Source organism: Mus musculus, chromosome 4 (assembly GCF_000001635.26).
Source record: "Mus musculus strain C57BL/6J chromosome 4, GRCm38.p6 C57BL/6J".
In the NCBI taxonomy this organism is placed as follows: Eukaryota; Metazoa; Chordata; class Mammalia; order Rodentia; family Muridae; genus Mus; species Mus musculus.
Window position 1 is genome coordinate 113,138,047 of NC_000070.6, and position 16,051 is coordinate 113,154,097.

Genomic DNA, 16,051 nt, shown 5'->3' on the forward strand with positions numbered 1-16,051 from the left:
GAATTTCCATGTCCGTTTGAGTCCAGAGTCTGTTTCTGATTCCCTCTTTTTTAATTTAAAATCAGCTATATTTGAATATTGGAGATACGATCTATCCCCTAAACATCATAAGTTTTTTGTCTTTCCAATACTGTACCTAAAATGCATTCTAGATGCAAATATCTGAGCACTGTATCCCTGTGTTATTATTTCTTCTCATTTGAATATATTTTGAATGAGGGCTATAAAGTTTTATTCAAAAAGAGTATTCATTTGCAACTGGTAACTAGTCTGTCCTCCCATATTTGTGAAAATGTAAGCTAATATCTTCCCAAACCGCTTTTTCCTTTCAAGCCTTGATCATTATTGTGCATAGCAGAATCCCTTCTTGTTTGATTTTCCTTTTGTTTTTTTATCCATCTTTAATTCCTGTGGGAAAGTCCTTCTGGTAATGCAAGCAAGCCTCCTTTAAATGATTTATCTTCAACAGTGAAGGCAAACAACTGCTTACCATAGTTTCTTCTAAGTTGTGCATTATGATGTACTTTAATTATTTCAATAGACAGTGAAACATGCATTTGAAGTGCATCTCCATATTTCTAAAACAGTCACATTTCAGGAATGAAGCATTTGGCCTGATGCTATGTTAAGAAAGATTGTCACACTCATATCATCCTTCTATAAGGACACACGAATCTGAGATATATCATCCTTCATTACATGATTCATAACTTGTCAGTGACTGCGTGCAACTTATGTAACAAAAAGGAAGTACATCTTTTCATATCACATGTGAAAATGTGTAGTTATCGAGTTTAGGTTGCACAGATTGCTTATATTCAGATTGATCATCATCATACAGCTTATACTTAAAATTAGCTAATGGTTGCTCTCCAAATAGTTCTTGGTAGACAAAAGGAATATTATTCACCTTTCTGGGGGACCCACAAATGACCAGTGTCTCTAAGGAAGTCAACTTTGGCGAACCAGCAAGTTTATTTGGTACTTCTCATACAATTATGGGTAGGAGGTAATGAAAAGAGTTTGATGATTAAAAATTAGGTGGCTGTATATCTATATATTCCTCTGCATCATGGGAATGCACACACATGATTCAATATCGGTCTGTATCATTAATTGAATGGGAATCTAAACTGTTAAAGTTGTTTCAGTAATTCATATAAAGACAACTCCAGCATTTTAAAACAGGTTTGACTAAATCTCTACCAGTAAAAAAAAGTGAAACTGGGGACAAAATATTAATAAAGGCATTCAGAAACATTATTTCCCAACTACTTATATGATGGCCATACTGCATTCATTAATGACATCTACATTTACTAGATGACTCTTATCAGGGAGAACTTTTACACGAATGTGCATGAATTTGTGGTTTTCATTTTTGTGGCCTATTTACATCACATTTAGGGATGTATTTAAGATATTTTCATGAAGACATAGCACAATAGATTGCAGTTCTTGAACATCACCAAAATAAATCATTTTTCTCTGCCTATTGGGTTGTATTTACCTCCCAGACAATCTTGGTTTTTATATTAACCTCACAGATATTCCAAAAGAAACGGTATCTATGTTAAATCTTCAATCCAAGAAGGGAAAAATCATGATATTTGTTGTTCTGCATTATATAAGTTAAAATATTAATTTTATGCTAAATTCATCTCATGGCCCAAAAATCAAAATAATATAATTTAGAGAAGGGTGAAACATTATATTGGGCAGACAAAGGGAATGTGGAGTGGAAAGTAGCGAAAGAGAAGATGGAGAAAATGAAAAAAGGGAGAGGACACGGAGGAAGGGGAAGAAGAAGAAAAGAGGAGCAGAAACCCATGGCCTGGAGAAACCTCAAGTTTACAAGGGTCTCATAGATGTGACAGATGGTAGTGTAGTGGTAGATCTGCCCAATTTGGGCACACAGCATGCATTCATATTAACTGAGTTGTGTTTTCATTGCCAGGCCATTTCTGGGTTGAAGAGTGATCACAACAAAATGGAGTCCAATATATTGATCTGAACTCAACTAACATAAGATAAAAATTGACTGCCCCCAAACACATGAATGGGCTTGGGCAGCGATATAGGCTGAAGCAGTGTGTATTTGAAGGTGATTGGGTTTGAGGGGCCATAGAGAATAGCAGAGAGGCATCTACACTGGATAAGAGACATTCAGTGTTCTCTTCCACTTACACTTCATTCCCCACACTGCCTTCCCCACCCCAAACAAGAACATAGATAGTGATGATCCTTTTACACTTAGCTCCTCTCTGTAAATAAAGAATAAGGAAACAAAGGTAAAAATTTCTCTTAACCAGGAAGTATAAAGACAGAAATATAACCATATGACACTTAAAGATGGGAAATTTCCCAGGTAGTTCAGAACTAGATAGGGGATATTAGTAACTGACTCCAAGGAGAGTAGTGATAAACACCTGCTATAAAGAGGAGCCTGCGGCTCCAGGTAGAGAGCCTAATACACAATTATTATAATAGGTATTAATTAAATAAATGTCTGTGTCCCAAGGTAGAGAGCACAGTAAATAGATAGTATAACAAGATGGCTGCTCTAGGCAGAGAGTTTAACAATTAACATTTACATTCTTCCTATTGGAAGATATTAGTGAAAATGTTAATTAATTGTTTTTAAAATGGTGTAAAGATATAATACTCTAATAAATATTAGAGAATACTCATATTTTGCCTAACTTGGGCTTCATGGAAATTTTTGGTTTAAATGCAGGTTTAAAATCCTACCTCTTATAAGTAGGTACAGAAAGACCTTTTAATTAATTTAATGAAGTGTGCAGGAGACTCATATTCTCTAATGTGGACTCCATGGAAATTTAAGTTGAATATTCTGGCATGAAAAATTAGAAGGTCCTAAATACGACAGACTGTGTGTGATTTTGAGTATTGTGGTTGTTTAATTCTTTTTCTTTTCTTTTAGTTTAAATATTTTTATTACATATTTTCCTCAATTACATTTCCAAAGCTATCCCAAAAGTCCCCCATACCCTCCCCCCACCACTTCCCTACCCACCATTCCCATTTTTTTGACCCTGGCGTTCCCCTGTACTGGGGCATATAAAGTTTGCGTGTCCAATGGGCCTCTCTTTCCAGTGATGGCTGCCTAGGCCATCTTTTGATACATATACAGCTAGAGTCAAGGGCTCCAGGGTACTGGTTAGTTCATAATGTTGTTCCACCTATAGCATTACAGACCCCTTTAGCTCCTTGGGTATTTTCTCTAGCTCCTCCATTGGGAGCCAAGTGATCCATCCATTAGCTGACTGTGAGCATCCACTTCTGTGTTTGCTAGGTCCTGGCATAGTCTCACAAGAGAGCTACATCTGGGTCCTTTCAGCAAAATCTTGCTAGTGTATGCAATGGTGTCAGCGTTTGGAAGCTGATTATGGGGTGGATCCCTGGATATGGCAGTCTCTAGATGGTCCATCTTTTCGTCACAGTTCCAAACTTTGTCTCTATAACTCCTTCCATGAGTGTTTTGTTCCCAATTCTAATGAAGGGCATAGTATCCACACTTCAGTCTTCGTTCTTCTTGAGTTTCATGTGTTTAGGAAATTGTATCTTATATCTTGGGTATCCTAGGATTTGGGCTAATATCCACTTATCAGTGAGTACATATTGTGTGAGTTCCTTTGTGAATGTGTTACCTCACTCAGGATGATGCCCTCCAGATCCATCCATTTGCCTAGGAATTTCATAAATGCATTCTTTTTAATAGCTGAGTAGTACTCCATTGTGTAAATGTACTACATTTTCTGTATCCATTCCTCTGTTGAGGGGCATCTGGGTTCTTTCCAGCTTCTGGCTATTATAAATAAGGCAGCAGCTTATAGTGCAGCATGTGTCCTCCTTATCAGCTGGGCCATCTTCTGGATATATGCCCAGAAGAAGTATTGCTGGATCCTTCGGTAGTACTATGGCCAATTTTCTGAGGAACCGCCAGACTGATTTCCAGAGTGGTTGTACAAGCCTGCAATCCCACCAACAATGGAGGAGTGTTCCTCTTTCTCCACATCCTCTCCAGCATCTGCTGTCACCTGAATTTTTGATCTTAGCCATTCTGACTGGTGTGAGGTGGAATCTCAGGGTTGTTTTGATTTGCATTTCCCTGATGATTAAGGATGTTGACCATTTTTTCAGGTGCTTCTCTACCATTCGATATTCCTCAAGTGAGAATTTTTGTTCAGCTCTGAACCCAATTTTTTAATGGGGTTATTGGATTTTCTGGAGTCCACCTTCTTGAGTTCTTTATATATACTGGTTATTAGTCCCCTATCCGATTTGGGATAGGTAAAGATCCTTTCCCAATCTGTTGGTGGTCTTTTTGTCTTATTGACGGTGTCTTTTGCCTTGCAGAAGCTTTGCAGTTTCATGAGGTCCCATTTGTCAATTCTCAATCTTACTGCACAAGCCATTGCTGTTCTATTCAGAAATATTTCCCCTGTTCCCATATCTTCAAGGCTTTTCCCCACTTTCTCCTCTATAATTTTCAGTGTCTCTGGTTTTATGTGAAGTTCCTTGATCCACTTAGATTTGACCTTAGTACAAGGAGACAGGAATGGATCGATTCGCATTATTCTACATGATAAAAACCAGTTGTGCCAGCACCATTTGTTGAAAATGCTGTCTTTCTTCCACTAGGTTTTTAGCTCCCTTGTCGAAGGTCAAGTGACCATAGGTGTGTGGGTTCATTTCTGGGTCTTCAATTCTATTCCATTGGTCTACTTGTCTGTCAGTATATCAGTACCATGCAGTTTTTATCACAATTGCTAGGTAGTAAAGATTTACGTCAGGCATGGTGATTCCATCAGAGGTTCTATTACCTTTAAGAAGAGTTTTTGCTATCCTAGGTTTTTTGTTATTCCAGTTGAATTTGCAGATTGCTCTTTCTAATTCGTTGAAGAATTGAGTTGGAATTTTGATGGGGATTGCATTGAATCTGTAGATTGCTTTTGGCAAGATACCCATTTTTACAATGTTGATCCTGCCAATCCATGAGCATGGGAGATCTTTCCATCTTCTGAGATCTTCTTTAATTTCTTTCTTCAGAGACTTGAATTTTTTATCATACTTATCTTTCACTTCCTTAATTAGAGACACGCCAAGATATTTTATATTATTTGTGACTATTGAGAAGGGTGTTGTTTCCCTAATTTCTTTCTCAGCCTGTTTATTCTTTGGGTAGAGAAAGGCCATTGACTTGTTTGAGTTAATTTTGTATCCAGCTACTTCACCAAATCTGTTTATCAGGTTTAGAAGTTCTGTGGTGGAACTTTTAGGTTCACTTATATATACTATCATATCATCTTCAAAAAGTGATATTTTGATTTCCTCTTTTCCAATTTGTATCCCCTTGATCTCCTTTTGTTGTCGAATTGCTCTGGCTAGGACTTCAAGTAGAATGTTAAATAGGTATGGGGAGATTGGACAGCCTTGTCTAGTCCCTGATTTTAGTGGGATTGCTTCCAGCTTCTTACCATTTACTTTGATGTTGGCTATTGGTTTGCTGTATATTGCTTTTATCATGTTTAGGTATGGGCCTTGAATTCCTGATCTTTCCAAGACTTTTATCATGAATGGGTGTTGGACCTTGTCGAATGCTTTTTCTGCATCTAACGAGATGATCATGTGGTTTTTGTCTTTGAGTTTGTTTATATAATGGATTAAGTTGATGGATTTCCATATATTAAACCATCCCTGCATCCCTGGAATAAAACCTATTTGGTGAGGATGGATGATTGCTTTAATGTGTTCTTGGATTCGATTAGAGAGAACTTTATTGAGGATTTTTGCATCAATATTCATAAGGGAAAATGATCTGAAGATCTCTATCTTTGTTGGATCTTTCTGTGGTTTAGGTATCAGAATAATTGTGGCTTCATAGAATGAGTTGGGTTGAGTTCCTTCTACTTCTATTTTGTGGAATAGTTTGTGCAGAACTGGAATTAGATCTTCTTTGAAGGTCTGGTAGAACTCTGCACTAAACCCATCTGGTCCTGGGCTTTTTTTGGATGGGAGACTATTAATGATTGCTTCTATTTCTTTAGGGGATACGGGACTGTTTAGATCATTAACTTGATCCTGATATAACTTTGGTACCTGGTATCTGTCCATTTTTTCCAGGTTTTCCAATTTTGTTGAATATAGCCTTTTGTAGAAAGTTCTGATGGTGTTTTGGATTTCTTCAGGATCTGTTGTTATGTCTCCCTTTTCATTTCTGATTTTGTTAATTAAGATGTTGTCCCTGTGCCCTCTAGTGAGTCTAGCTAAGGGTTTATCAATCTTGTTGATTTTCTCAAAGAACCAACTCCTCATTTGGTTAATTCTTTGAATAGTTCTTCTTGTTTCCACTTGGTTGATTTCACCCCTGAGTTTGTTTTATTTCCTGCTGTCTACTCCTCTTGGGTGAATTTTCTTCCTTTTTTTCTAGAGCTTTTAGATTTGTTGTCAAGCTGCTAGTGTGTTCTCTCTACAGTTTCTTTTTGGAGGCACTTAGAGCTATGAGTTCCCCTCTTAGAAATGCTTTCATCGTGTCCCATAGGTTTGGGTATGTTGTGGCTTCATTTTCATTAAACTCTAAAAAGTCTTTAATTTCTTTCTTTATTCCATCCTTGACCAAGGTATCATTGAGAAGTGTGTTATTCAGTTTCCATGTGAATGTCGGCTTTCCATTATTTATGTTGTTATTGAAGAACAGCCTTAGTCCATGGTGGTCTGATAGGATGCATGGGACAATTTCAATATTTTTGTATCTGTTGAGGCCTGTTTTGTGACCAATTATATAGTATATTTGGATAAGGTCCCGTGAGGTGCTGAGAAGAAGGTATATCCTTTAGTTTTAGGATAAAATGTTCTGTAGATATCTGTTAAGTCCATTTGTTTAATAACTTCTGTTAGTTTCACTGTGTCCCTGTTTAATTTCTGTTTCCACGATCTGTACATTGATGAAAGTGGTGTGTTGAAGTCTTCCACTATTATTGTGTGAGGTGCAATGTGTGCTTCGAGCTTTACTAAATTGTCTTTAATGAATGTGGATGCCCTTGCATTTGGGGCATAGATATTCAGAATTGAAAGTTACTCTTGGAGGAGTTTACCTTTGATGAGAATGAAGTGTCCCTCCTTGTCTTTTTTGATAACTTTGGGTTGGAAGTCAATTTTATTCGATATCAGAATGGCTACTCCAGCTTGTTCCTTCAGGCCATTTGCTTGGAAAATTGTTTTCCAGCCTTTCACTCTGAGGTAGTGTCTGTCTTTTTCCCTGAGATGGGTTTCCTGTAAGCATCAGAATGTTGGGTCCTATTTGTGTAGCCAGTCTGTTAGTCTATGTCTTTTTATTGGGGAATTGAATCCATTGATATTAAGAGATATTAAGGAAAAGTAATTGTTACTTCCTTTTATTTTTGCTGTTCGAGTTGGCATTCTTTTCTTGTGGCAGTCCTCTTTTTGGTTCATTGAGGGATTACTTTCTTGCTTTTTCTAGGGCGTGATTTCCATCCTTGTATTTTTTTTTTCTGTTATTATCCTTTGAACGTCTGGATTCTTGGAAAGATAATGTATGAATTTGGTTTTGTTGTCGAATACTTTGGTGTCTCCATCTATGGTAGTTGAGAGTTTGGCCGGGTATAGTAGACTGGGCTGGCATTTGTGTTCTCTTAGTGTCTGTATAACATCTGTCCAGGATCTTCTGGCTTTCATAGTCTCTAGTGAAAAGTCTGGTGTAATTCTGATAGGCCTGCCTTTATATGTTACTTGACCTTTCTCCCTTACTGCTTTTAATATTCTATATTTGTTTAGTGCATTTGTTGTTCTGATTATTATGTGTTGGGAGGAATTTCTTTTCTGGTCCAGTCTATTTGGAGTTCTGTAGGCTTCTTGTATGATCATGGGCATCTCTTTCTTTATGTTTGGGAAGTTTTCTAGTATTATTTTGTTGAAGATATTTGCTGGCTTTTTATGTTGAAAAATCTTCATTCTCATCAAATCCTATCATTCGTAGGTTTGGTTTTCTCATTGTGTCCTGGATTTCCTGGATGTTTTGATTTAGGATCCTTTTGCATTTTGTATTTTCTTTTACTTTTGTGCCGTTGTTCTCTATGGAATCTTCTGCACCTGAGATTCTCTCTTCCATCTCTTGTATTCTGTTGCTGATGCTTGCATCTATGGTTCCACATTTCTTTCCTAGGGTTTTCATCTCCAGCATTGCCTCACTTTGGTTTTTCTTTATTGTGTCTACTTCCCTTTTTACGTCTATTATGGTTTTGTTCATTTCCATCACCTGTTTGGATGTGTTTTCCTCTTTTTCTTTAAGGACTTCTACCTGTTTGGTTGTGTTTTCCTCTTTTTATTTAAGGACCTGGAACTCTCTAGCAGTGCTCTCCTGTATTTCTTTAAGTGAGTTATGAAAGTCCTTCTTGATGTCCTCTACCATCATCATGAGATATGCTTTTAAATCTGGGTCTAGATTTTTAGTTGTGTTGGTGTGCCCAGGACTAGGTGGGGTAGGAGTGCTGAGTTCTGATGATGGTGAGTGGTCTTGATTTCTGTTAGTAGGATTCTTACGTTTGCCTTTCGCCATCTGGTAATCTCTGAAGCTAGCTGTTATAGTTGTCTCTGGTTAGAGCTTGTTCCTCATGTGACTCTGTTAGCCTCTATAAGCAGATCTTGGAGGCTAGCTCTCTCCTTAGTTTCAGTGGTCAGAATATTCTCTGCAGGCAAGCTCTCTTCTTGCAGGGAAGGTGTCCAGATATCTGGTGTTTGAACCTGCCTCCTGGCAGAAGTTGTGTTCCACTCACCAGAGGTCTTAGGATCCCATGGGGAATCTTCTGTGGGTCCTTGCGAGTGTCCAGAGACTCCACTGGCAAGGCACCCCAGTGTTCAAGTGGACCGGAAGGCTTAATTCTTTTTCTAGGACAGAGGGCAATCTGCAATTTTTGAAATACAGGTCTTAGTACCAGTCCTTCCATTGCTGTAATTATAAACAGGTATGAGATGTTTACCACATTCTCATGTACAGTTGGTTACTTACCTGTTCACAGACATCAAATACTCTCCCATGCATGGCCACTTTGAATTGAGGTATGTCCTCCATTCCCAACCAGCATAATGGATTAGATACTTTTTCATTAAAGATATTTCTGAAGTATCTATATTAGAAGCAGGCAACAAACTTCCATCTAGGTAATGAAAACTTATGGTTTGATGAAAATATCTACACAGTTTTTCCAGTGGTTTGTAAGCAAGATTTTGACATGGTGAAGGACTTGTCTTCCTACCCTGTAGAAGTAATCCTTTAATAATTTTCAGGGATTAATCACTGTAATAATTACACAAAATAAAGCAAACTTTTCTCATTCCTGCTCACTAAAAGGGACAGTAAAATGCAGTTTTTTAAATCAATTACAATCATTGCTTACATAGGAAGGGAGGAAATGAAAATGAAAGACTGTAAAGGGAATACTCATTAATATTTACCACTTCAGCTCAAAATCTACTAACATTCAAAGTTTTCCCTTTTACTTTCTCATAACACATGCAGGGAATTTCAAAGAGGTGGCAGAATCCTCTACATAATTTGTCTCCAATTTCTCTTGTAACACATAATCAGTCTCCTATAATATTTACTTTGCCTACAGACAATGATCAACTAATACAGGCTTGAGAAATAACCATTTCTGTGGTAGGGCTCTTGGCATGTAAGCTATTTTTCCTCCTTTAAATTGATATCATTGTTCTGGTTGTGTCCTTGTGTGTAAGATGGGCAAAACCTTAGGACATTTTTGAGTATATTTATCAATATCTTCCCCCTGAAGCCTCCTTCCTTTCCTCCTACAGTTTGTCATGGTAAGTTTCTTGTCTCACACGAATATGAATCCCTGTAGCCAAATGTTGGGAAAGAACTTGTCCACATACATTTATAGGCATGTCATGCATATAAGACCTTTAGTTTGATACTTGACCATCTGCACACACAAATTACATTCAACATTCTCTCTCTCTCTCTCTCTCTCTCTCTCTCTCTCTCTCTCTCTCTCTCTCTCTCTCTCTCATTCCTGATAAATTTCTACTACCTATGAATGTTGTAAAAGCCTTTAAATTTTTGCAATCTGTATTTCAAACTTTCTGGAGATCAAAGTTGCATAAGCTCTTATTTCAATCAAGCCTCCTACTTCAATGCCATTTATTTCCAAATATTTGGTATTTGGTCAAGGAGAGCTGAATATTGATATATGTCCTTGTATTACCAAACACTCTTTTCTTTCACCTGTAGCATATTTTCATCGCCGCTAGGGATTCAGTGGCAACAGGGAAATGCCACTAATACCATTATTATATTATACCATTTTTGACAGACCATGGGTTTTATTTCTGTTTTGAAATCTTCATTGATCATACCTAGATCCACACTGGAACTTTGAATACTTGATTGGATGCTTTCCAACAGCCACTCTTTTGTCCCTGTAGGCAAAAGACCACACATTGAATTAGTTTCTCTTTTTGTATCATTGAGTTTGGGGAGGATTGAGTAAGATTTTTTTCTGTTGCCATGTCTAGGGCATCACTGCTTGCCATACCATATATTAGATCTTCATAATTTTTGTGAGGTACTCTTGACCACAGATTCTTTCTTACCTAAAAAAGGGCAACAACTTGCTTTTTTCAACTGTGTGGCTTCCACCTAGGTCCTAATTTATTTTCTGATTTCAGGAAAATGTGTTGTTTATCTCTCTTGGACCTATGCTCTTAGTGCAACGGTAGTTCTTGTCTCATAAAATAAACACACCTGGAATTTGACTTGCATTTTGATTCATATCTAGGACAACCATTGCCCTAGAAATGTCTTGATTGTTATTATATTAGAAATGAATGAATTTCCCACAATACATGTACCGGACATTTTGAAAACAGATATCTATAGCACATTGTACACAATATATTTGAAAAGGACAATATTTCCTAAATCTGGGTCTCTAAACCTGTACAATTCAGAGTTCTCTAGGTATAGTATGATGTGGTGAAGTACCATGATAAATATTAGAAGCAATATCAGTTGTATCCCTCTCCATTCCCCCATAGGTATTCTGTCAGCATTTAATGGTCTAAGTACTTAATAATTCCCAAGTTATTCACATTTTCAAACACCCAGATCCCTATCATAACATGCCTTGCATCTTAATATTATATGATTTGTTCATGGTTTTGACAAATATTAATTAAATATCAGTGAAGATGTCTAAAGAGATCATATAATCTTTGCTGCTTAGATAGGAATTTCCCTTTCTCATCTAGTTTTTGCACAAGAATTTAAAGCTGCAAATCCATATTGGATTTTCTATTTCAGCATGATCTAATTGAGTCTGAATTTAGATTTCAGCTTATTCCCTTTAAATTGGCTCCATTCCTGTAACATCATGCCATTTGGTTCACTTCATGGATCAGTAATGCCAGGTGGTACATAGCATTTGATATTTCAATGAAAATTTCCCTAGCATGATAGTTGTCACTTTCATTTTTGCGTGAACCTAGCAGACCATTTTTTAAACATTCTCCTATATGTATGCCACCTTGATTGTATTAACTCTTTTCAGAATTCAACCTGTATAACAGTATAAGTCATCCAGATCTGTCAAAGCCTTTCCTACCTCTCAAAGATTATACTATACCAATAGTCTCAGCAAGTCTGAAGAAGTTCAGAGACAGAATCTAATTATCTCTATATTTGGGATTCTTGAAACAACTTATAAACAGCATTGTAAGCTGGGCACTTAACAGCTCTGCTATTACACAATAGGTTATCATGCCCATCCTTTTCCTATTGTTCTCCAATCTCTGATATTATAAGAAAAACCTACCCGGAAATAGTTAAGGGGTCCTAGTGTCTGTGATTCAGTACAGAATGTCATTATATTGTCTTTGACCATGTTGAATGCATAGTCATATTACTGTCTCTCCAGTTCTGTGGTACCTACATATTCCAAAGAATTTCAGTATCCTGTTATGCCAGGTGTGGTTCTGATTAACTAGCTTTTAATTTAAAATCTCCCGAACTTCATCATTGGCGATACAATCTACTCCCTAATAAACATAACTTTTTTGCCTTTCCAATACTGAACCTAAAATATATGCTAGATCCAAACATCTGAGCACTGTTACCCTGTGTTCTTATTCTTTCTCATTTGAATATATTTTGAACATGGGTTATAAAGTTTTATACCAAAAGAGTGGTCCTTTGCAACAGGTAACTTGTTTCCTCCTTCCATATTTGTGAAATTATAAGCTAACATCTTCCCCACATCGTTTTTCTTTCCGTGCCTTTATTATTATTATTGTACATAGCAGGATTCCTCTTTCTTTGATTTTTGTTTTGGTCTTAATTCATCTTTCATCCCTGTGGGAAAATTCCTTGCCGGAATGCCAACAAGCCTCCTTTAAATGTTTTATATTCAACAGTGAATGTTTATGATGGCTTACCTTAGATTTCTCTAATTTTTGCATTATGATTTCCTTTCAATTATTTCAATGATTGTGAACCATGCATTTAAAGTGCATATCCATGTTACTGAAACAGTGTAGATTCAATAATGGAGTTTATGGCCTGATGCTATGTGAAGAAGGATTGCCACACTCACAACATCCATCTATAGGGACACAAAACTCTGAGATATCTCATCCTTCACTACATGATTCATAACAAGTCACCAAATGCATGCAACTCATGTAAGAGAAAGGAGGCAGTTTTTTTTCCATGTCAGATGGGAAAAGGTGTAGTTCTTGATTTTAAGCCTCACAGATGGCTTATCTTCAGATTGATCATCCTCACAAAGCTTATGATTAAGAGTAACTAGTGGTTGCTCTCCAAATAGGTTTTGTTAGAGAAAACTTATTCAAATTACTGGGAGACCCACAAATGACCAGTGACTCTAAGGACATAAAATTTGGTGAACCAGCAAGTTTATTTGCTATTTCACATACAAATATATATAAGAGGTTAATGTATTTAGCCTCAATTATTAAAGATAGATAAATCTATATGTATATATTCCTCTACATAATGGGTATGGGCACACATGATTCAACATCGAGCTTTATCATTAACTTGAATGGGAATGAACATTGTTAAAGTTGTTTCAGTAATTCATATAAATGCAACTCCAGCTTTTTAAAATAGCATTGTCCAAAGCTCCAACAGTAAAAATAAAACAATGGAGTATAGGGACAAAATATGGATAAAGGCATGCAGAAACATTCATTACCAACTGCTTATATGATGAGAATACTGCATCCATTGATGACATCTAGATTAAATTTATAGGCTCTTGTCAGGAAGAATTTTGGCAAGAATATACATGAGTTTGAGGTTTTTAATTTTATGGCCTATGTACATCACATATAGGGATGAATTTATTTAAGATATTTTCATGAAGACACATTACAATACATTACATTTTTTGAACCTCACTAAAATAAATATTTTTCTCTCTATTGGGTTGCCTTTAACTCCCAGACAATCTTAGTTTATATATTAACGTCACACGTATATCACAATTTGCTTGTATCTCTTTTAAATTTGCACTCCAAAAAGAGAAAAAACATATCTCTTGTTCTGCATTATATATGTTAATATATTAATTTTATGTTGCATTCACCTCATGGCTTAAATTTGATAGTATTATAATTTGGAGAAGAATGAAACACTACATTGGCCAGATAAAGAGAAGGTGGAGCAGGAAGGTGGGAAAGAAAAGTAGAAAAAATGGAAAGGGTGAGGACACAGGGGAAGAGGGAAAAGAAGAAAATAGGAACAGAAAATAGAATCAGGAAACAAAGGTACAAGTTCACTGGACCAGCTAACTCATTGGTATAATGACAGAAATATAACCATTTGATATTTAATATTGGGGAATTTCACCTGCATTTCAGAATTAGAAAGGGAATATTAGACACTGACTACAAGTAGAGAGAGCAGTGATAATTGCCTGGAGAAGGTAAGTTCTAAACGTTCTCATAGATGTAGAAGATTATAGTGTAGTGGTTGATTTACATAATCTAGTAACACAGCATCTATTCGTAATGATTAGGTTGTGTTTTCATTGCCAGGTCATTTTATCACAACAAAATAGAGAACAACTTATTGATTTGAACTAAACTAACCTGAGAAAAAAATCATTGCCCCCAAACAACTGAATGGGGCATGTGTAGCAATATAGGCTGCAGCAGGGTGGATTTGTAGGTGGCTAGGTTTGAGAGGGCTAGGGAATGGCAGAGAGGCATCTATAATGGGCAGATCCTTTCTGTGTTAGCTTTCTCTTATTGTTCACTCTCTACCCTGTCTTCCTTACCCCAATCAGGGACACAGAGTGTGTCTTTTTACCCTCAGCGCCTCACTGAAGAATAAAGAATCAAGAAATAAAAGTAGGAATTTCTCTGGAACAGGTAACTCATTGATATAAAGACAGAAATCTAACCTTAATAAAGAAAAATTTCATCTGTAGTTCAGAATTTGAAAGGGAATATTAGTCACTGACTCCAAGTAGAGAAAGCAGAGATAATTGCCTGCTATGAACAGGTGCTAATTAACCGAAGTCTGTGCCTCAAGGTAGAGAACATAACAGACATATATAGTTATAGTAATAGGTATTAATTAAATAAATATCTCTGTCACAAGGTAGAGGACATGACTAAGAGAAAAAATAACAGAATTTCTGCTCTAGGTAGAGAAAGAGTTTAACAATTAAATGTAGCTGTTTCCTATTGGAAGATATTAGTGAAAGTTTGAACTAATTGCTTTAAAAATGCTATAAAGGTATTTTGCTCTAATAAGTATTGCAGGATATACACATTTTTCTCACATGGTCTACATGGGAATTTTGCGTTTCAATCCAGCTTTGACAAGCTTCTACTTATAAGCAGGTATGATAGGTGTGTGGATCAATTTCATAAAATTTGCAGGAAACTCATATTCTCTAACATGGACTCCACAGGAATTTAGGTTTAGTATCCTGGCATGACAAATTAGAAAGGACTCTATAGGCTAAACTCTGTGTGATTTTGAGTATTGTGGTTGTTTTTTTATTCCTCTGAAACAGAGGCAAGCTACAGGTTTTTCAGCTTACGATTTGAAGGATAAGCTGATTTTGGGAATAGGTTTTGCCTTGTGTTTTTGGAAAAGGTGATAAAGATATTTAAAATTTCTAGAGTTATAAAGATCTTATTTAATAGGAGGAGACTACCTAGAAAACAAGATTCTAGAGAATACATCAAAAAGTTTATCTTGATGATGTTAAACTTTTGTTTTAAGATTTACATATTACAGTATGTAAACTTTGGTGAATTTCATCCTCAGACATGCTGAACTGACCTGCCTGAACTCCTGATGGTTTGGTTTTACACCAGATCCAGTCATGACACAGAAATTAGAGAAAATCATTGGTTTGGCCTTCTTAAGTCTAAGGAATTGCCCCATTTATCTATGTTGACCACTCCCATCAGAAATATCTCAATAGCCATATCAGCTTGAAGATTTTATAAAGATCCATTGTTCCAGTTCCATAGTCTTTAGGACTGGGGGTGATTATTATTGGTTTTCTTTGATACTAAAAATTTGAAGTACAGTTCTTAGACCCTGTCCTTCTATTGTTTTTATTATAAACAGATATGAGATATTTAAGTCTGTGAGTTAACTATCAGATAGGAATTTCATGCAGCTAAGATTATAGTTAGGGTTTTTTAAGTTAATTTAATAATAAATGCCTGAGAGTAAGTAACAGAGAACAGTCCTGATTACTTGATTTAGATAGTTGTTTTTTAAAACGTCAGAAGTCCACAGAATATGATATTTAATGTTGTTTATTCACTTGGTGTTCAGACTAGAATGTTCCTGCCAATTTTTGCTGTATTGGATTTGCAGAAGTATCTCACCATCTTTGAGTTATTCCATATGTGGTGAAACAGCCACAAGGCAAGAATTGCCTCATTTCATCTACAGATATAATATTGTCCATGATAAGGACAGAAATCCAGATTAAGGCAG

The 16,051-nt window shown here is 36.3% G+C and overlaps 1 protein-coding gene across 1 annotated transcript in view; it reads right to left on the minus strand.

The window, feature by feature from the left end:
• Skint6 (selection and upkeep of intraepithelial T cells 6) overlaps positions 1-16,051 on the minus strand; it is a 482,358-nt gene that overhangs the window by 333,431 nt on the left and 132,876 nt on the right. Inside the window, exon 11 of the mRNA NM_001103199.1 lies at positions 10,417-10,479. Coding sequence (NP_001096669.1) covers positions 10,417-10,479 — 63 coding nt within the window. The remainder of the gene's footprint in view (positions 1-10,416; positions 10,480-16,051) is intronic.